Source organism: Juglans microcarpa x Juglans regia, chromosome 5S (assembly GCF_004785595.1).
Source record: "Juglans microcarpa x Juglans regia isolate MS1-56 chromosome 5S, Jm3101_v1.0, whole genome shotgun sequence".
In the NCBI taxonomy this organism is placed as follows: domain Eukaryota; kingdom Viridiplantae; phylum Streptophyta; class Magnoliopsida; order Fagales; family Juglandaceae; genus Juglans; species Juglans microcarpa x Juglans regia.
The window spans coordinates 26,426,943-26,432,091 of record NC_054603.1 but is presented as its reverse complement, the minus strand read 5'-3'; the positions used below and the strand labels follow the sequence as shown (position 1 = coordinate 26,432,091).

Here is a 5,149-nt window from a genome sequence, read left to right as displayed (position 1 = left end):
TGAACCCTAACATAATTGCCGATGACTGAGTTTGAGACGGACGCCCCTTGAGAGTTGGGATGGAGTTCAGGGACTATATGGAGAACCCCCTTTATTGGTGAGAATCAAATTCTACTTTTACCATATTCAATTTTTTATTATTAGTTTTTTTCCTTGTATTCATTGTGACTTTATATCGTCATTTCAGGTATGACCATTGAGTGAAATCATTGCTGCACAAGTGCACATGTTGTTAATTGTTTATAGTGTTTATTGTTTAGTGTTTATGTGGTTATCTCTAAGTCAGTATTTAGTGTTGTAATAAATGAGACTGTTATAACTTATGGCTACATGTTATTTAGTTTTTGAACTATTATGTTTAAGTTTATTTATTATTTTTCAATATTTTTTTTACTAGTTCGAAAATGGGATTTGGTGAGCCTAGAAGTCAGAAAAGGTCCTTGAGTTAGCCCAATACTCCGTTCGGAGTTCCGACCTCCGTGCGGAGCTCCAGCCTCCGTTCGGAGTTCCGATCAGAGTTTGGAACTCCAACCTTCCGTTCGGAGTCGGAGTTTGAGTAAAATTTTTCCTCCAGTCGGAGGTTAGAAAGTACTACTCCAACTCCGTCAGAGTTCGAGCTCAATCCTAATCATATATACTTCATGGCGGTCAGTGCTACTTGGTCACGGCCTTCTCATACGTAGAAGCCGTACTGCCTCAGAAGTTGCGCACTCGATGTTCTTCTGATTCTCAACAGTATGTGTGCGCGCGCCCTTCGTCCAAACTTTCATCCTTTTATAAATTACCGCTATCATTAATGGTACGTATGCTATTCTAAGCGATGAAAGAAAAAAGCCGATCCCAGGGGAGGCCGGGAGGGGGGGGGGGGGGGGGGGGGGGGGGGGGGGGGGGGGGGGGGGGGGGGGGGATTTTATGATGATGTAAACTTGAGACAGCTGGGAGAAGCCTCTCAAAGGCGGTGGCCGTAATTAAAATTCATGAAAAACGGTGGCCGTAAAAGTGGACTTCAGTGCTACTCAATTATGAGGTCATTCATGCTTATGCAATGGACCTCCGAATCGTCTCTCTATATATATACTGAGATATTTTGCCTTGTTTGAGTGTAGAGTGAAACAGAAGAAGATAAGAGAGCTAAGAGATCAGAGTTATAGTGGACTTCATATGTTTCAGATTTGATTTTAAAAGTTTGTTTTTTTTTTTTAGTTTAACTCTCTCTGAGTCTGAGGTACGTGCACCACCGGCCAGTGGCCTCAACAGCCCACTCTCCACCAACATGCATGGTTTATCGCAAAGCCAAAAAGCCCGGGCTGGCTTTCAAGTTTCAGGTCTGGATCGATCTAATAAGTAGAAAGTAAGGTAATTTTAGATGATACGTGAATAGTAATAAAAAATAGATTAAAAAATAATAATAAAATATTAAATAGTAATAGAGTCATCTTATCCAAACACATTCTTAATTTTGTAAGAATAGCTCAATTATTACTTACAATGACGGCTCGATTTTTTTGGGGCTAATGGTGTCGGAATTTGTCTCTATTTATTTAATTTTTATAATAATAAAAAAAAAACTGGTACTTCTAAATTTGAATTCGAACGAGGAAAGTATGAATTCATTGGGAGCTGATATTTTCTTTATTATCATCAGTCTGTATAGAGTAGAAAAATAAGGCTTTACACCTTTTAATTATGAAAATCTGACGTACATAATTAAGAAGAACTTCTCGTGAATTTCTTTTTTTAAAAGTGCACATATACTTGATTCTTTTTCATTAATTTTCAAAGGTAATTACTGCGCGCATGGCCTTCAGGCGATATTAACTAAGCTATTTTAATTTGAGTAAATATCCTAATCAGCCGTTTATAAATTCTACACCACTCACTTGATGTAGCAGATCGAGTTCATCAATTAAATATAAAAATACAAAAACCGACTTCAGATTCTCAATGTTTTTTGCCTTGTGTATAGAAAATCTGATAAAAACAATAAAGTGAAAATCGAATCAATCCAAAACTATACTCAGGAGAGAAAGAGCTTGAGGAGAGAGAGCTCAATGAGAGATAGAGCTCGAGCTCGATGAGAGGGAGAGTTTGAGAGGAGAGAGAGAGCGAAGAGAGAGAGAACTTGAGGAGAGAGAGAGAGCTTAAGGAGAGAGAGAGGTCAATGAGAGAGAGATGAGATTCAGTGAAAGATATTGAGGATAGAGAGATTGAAATAATTAAGATAGATGTGATGGGTCTGACAAAAAAAATAAAATAAAAAAAAAGTGTGCGGTGTACATTAAGTTGTGCATAACAGTTCTCTTTTAATTTTTATGCTCATCGAATTATCCTCTGAAAATATTACTTATCATGTACATTCGCTCATCGAATATCAAGTACGTACTGGCCTTTTAATTATTTTAATACTTATGTTTTTTTTATTGGATAAAAAACGCTCTCTTTTATTAATTCTACTATATATTTCTTGTTTTTTTGCTTGAAATTAATGTTTAATATGAAAGGCTTTGTAGATATATGTTGCAAGCTTGTTTGGCAATATTATTGCATACAAAAGTAATTATAACTAGTTTGGGATCATGGATAACATAATTTACAACATGCATATTAATAGACAATTATAAGGAATTAGTACTGATCTCTTATTATATTATATATCTTTAATTAAGAAATACATTGATTAGATGCATACATAATCAAGCCCGGCCACGCCTCGTGTGTGGGGATCCCATGCATGCATATATAATCAAGCCCGGACTTCATGATCATTCAAATTATTTCAACGCAAACTGTTTCAGACATGATAATAATTACAACTTTATCTTACTTTATAAGCGTAGTAGTAAGCACTACACGTACAAATCAATAATTAATACCAGATCATACAGTACTCCACACAGCTCCTCACTTATTTAAACTTCATATTTATTTAAAATGCCAAGACACTGCAAACGACATGGTCGTTGCAGGATGCATGTAATTCAAAAGAGCTACGTGAACTAGCGCGGACTTTATAAGTTTTTTTTTTTTCAAATATATTTTATAACTTAAAGAGAAATAAGTATAATAGGTAGATCTTGTAGATTTAAATGATAAAATGTATCTGTTATATTTATATGCCTCTCTCCAAATCATAAAAATTATTTTCACGATGCATGCATGATGGTGATCAACTCGCAACTAGCGCCGAACTCGGGGTCGGGAATTACCTCTGTCTTCTTTGAATGCGAACCAAGTCTGTATGAAAGTTAGGCTGAGTACTATTATGGCGGCCGAAAAAGCCATGATTGCCCAGGGGCTTCTGAAATGCTCGTGGAAGGCTTCAGCAATCCAGTTCATGCACGTAGCATCGTAGTGTCTCTGAATGGCATCTTTGACATCACCATATGCGTCGGGGTCAGGAATCAAGTCGGTGCCGATCTCATTGAAGAGTCGAGCCACTTCCTTGTCGCTGCCAAGGCAGTTCTTGAGTATTCCCTTATTCCTCAACTCCATTACGTCTTTGATGTTATCAATGAGTGAATCCAGGAATAATATGTATGAGGTGATCTCGAACTTGTTGTAGAAATCCGGACACATCTCGTAGGCTATCAAATTCAAGAACTTGGGCCCCATTCCGTCATCAACTGTTATTGGAGAAAGCCAGAGGTATCCCGGGTAGAAACCGAGTAATCTATTAAAACGTATTGTTGTCAAGGGATCATCACTATCATTGCAGTTCATATAGATTCCTGCTGCTCTAAGCTCCTCCACGTTGCGATAAGTCAACTTTAATCGTTCCCCGTTCTGCTTGCTGTCATCACTTTCCCATAGAAGACGTTTCCAGCTCAGAAGACCGAGAAATGATTGCTTCGTACTTTGGCTTTTGTCGCCAGCTTTCATGGGGCCGTTAGTACTTTGTGGATTGCCTTTCATGATTTTCGTCCGGAGGAGATCGAGAAGATGGATTGGCCTTTCCGTAGTCGGTAATCCATTCTGGCTCGGCTGCGACTTACTGTATACGGCCTGCTGATTGATGAAGATTGTGATGCACTTCTCCAATTCAGCTATCTTTGCGCTGGAATTCATCAAATCCACAAGGAGCTGATAAGGAAGTTGATTCTCCAACAGGAATAAATCCTGTTTCGTAAAGGCCATCAGATCGTATTTCATTGTCCAGTCTTTGCAGTTATTGCTAACAGCACAATGGATGGACTGTAATATTGCACACCCGTCCACAAACAGCATCCAGGCGAGGGCCTGATCGCTATATTTCTCGGTCACCTTGTCGTCGAAGCACTGCCTCAGTTGCTCGATGTTCTTCTCAACAATGTCGTACAAAATCTCATCTTTTGTACGACTGTCTTCGACGAAGGAGTACGCCATTCTAAGCTTGTACGCCTCTGCTGGCTCGTATTTTGGCTCACCATGATGGATAGGACCGATTGCAACTATCCTTGGCTTGAAATACTTGTCGAAATGTTTGTGATCTTGCAGCAACAGCGGAACCTTTTGTATTTTTGGTGTGGCCTTTTGACCTCCATTTGGCGTATTAATACTGGGATGATCTGGTTTTGATTTCCGCAGTTTCTCAAACCTCTTTTTTTTCAGCTCGCTGGCTTCCTCGCCGATTTCAAGGATCCGCCTCCGCAGGCCGGAATTGTCGCGGCCTCTGCTTGTTTCACCAGCTTCAGTTATGACAACATTAACCTTTTTCGAAAGCAACCCCTCCATTGAAATAACATGCTCCCCACTTCCGGCCTTGGCGTCTGTACGTACGTATTTGCGCCTACGTGCACCCAAGCAAGTGAGATATTTGGTACCATTAATGTTCCGGTACTAATGAAGTACTTTATACTAGGCTGAGGACAAATAATAAAATTACGCTTAACCCCTTTTCACACTGTGTTCTCACGGGAAAATATTTGATCATAAAAAAAATTATAAAAAAATAAATTTATAAATTAATATAATTTAATATGATAAGTCAAATTATAAAATTAATTTTATTATAAACTGAATCTAACGAATTTGATAAACCATTTCTAAATTTACTTTATATAATTACTTCGATATATAGATTGCAATCATGTGTTGTCCAGAATCCAGACTGCCTTTACAGTTTAAAGCATAAATCCCCCTTGATTAGTTAATATATTTATTTTGCTAGCAT

General features: G+C 38.3%; 1 protein-coding gene across 1 annotated transcript; it reads right to left on the bottom strand.

Moving 5' to 3' along the window:
• Positions 1-2,844: 2,844 nt before the first annotated feature.
• Positions 2,845-4,791, bottom strand: LOC121266873 (UPF0481 protein At3g47200-like). The gene is made up of 2 exons (XM_041170717.1): positions 3,894-4,791; positions 2,845-3,800 (listed from the first exon to the last, which is right to left on the bottom strand). The coding sequence occupies exons 1-2, from the start codon at positions 4,708-4,710 to the stop codon at positions 3,178-3,180; spliced, it is 1,440 nt and encodes a 479-aa protein (XP_041026651.1). The 5' UTR covers positions 4,711-4,791; the 3' UTR covers positions 2,845-3,177.
• Positions 4,792-5,149: the final 358 nt, after the last annotated feature.

What these genes read in the sequence shown, in the direction of transcription:
- LOC121266873 (XM_041170717.1), bottom strand. Translation starts at nt 4,710, where the DNA reads ATGGAGGGGTTGCTTTCGAAAAAGGTTAATGTTGTCATAACTGAAGCT. An exon ending in CATGAAAGGCAATCCACAAA is followed by an intron (nt 3,801 to 3,893) that starts GTACTAACGGCC and finishes TTCTATGGGAAA; the next exon opens with GTGATGACAGCAAGCAGAAC.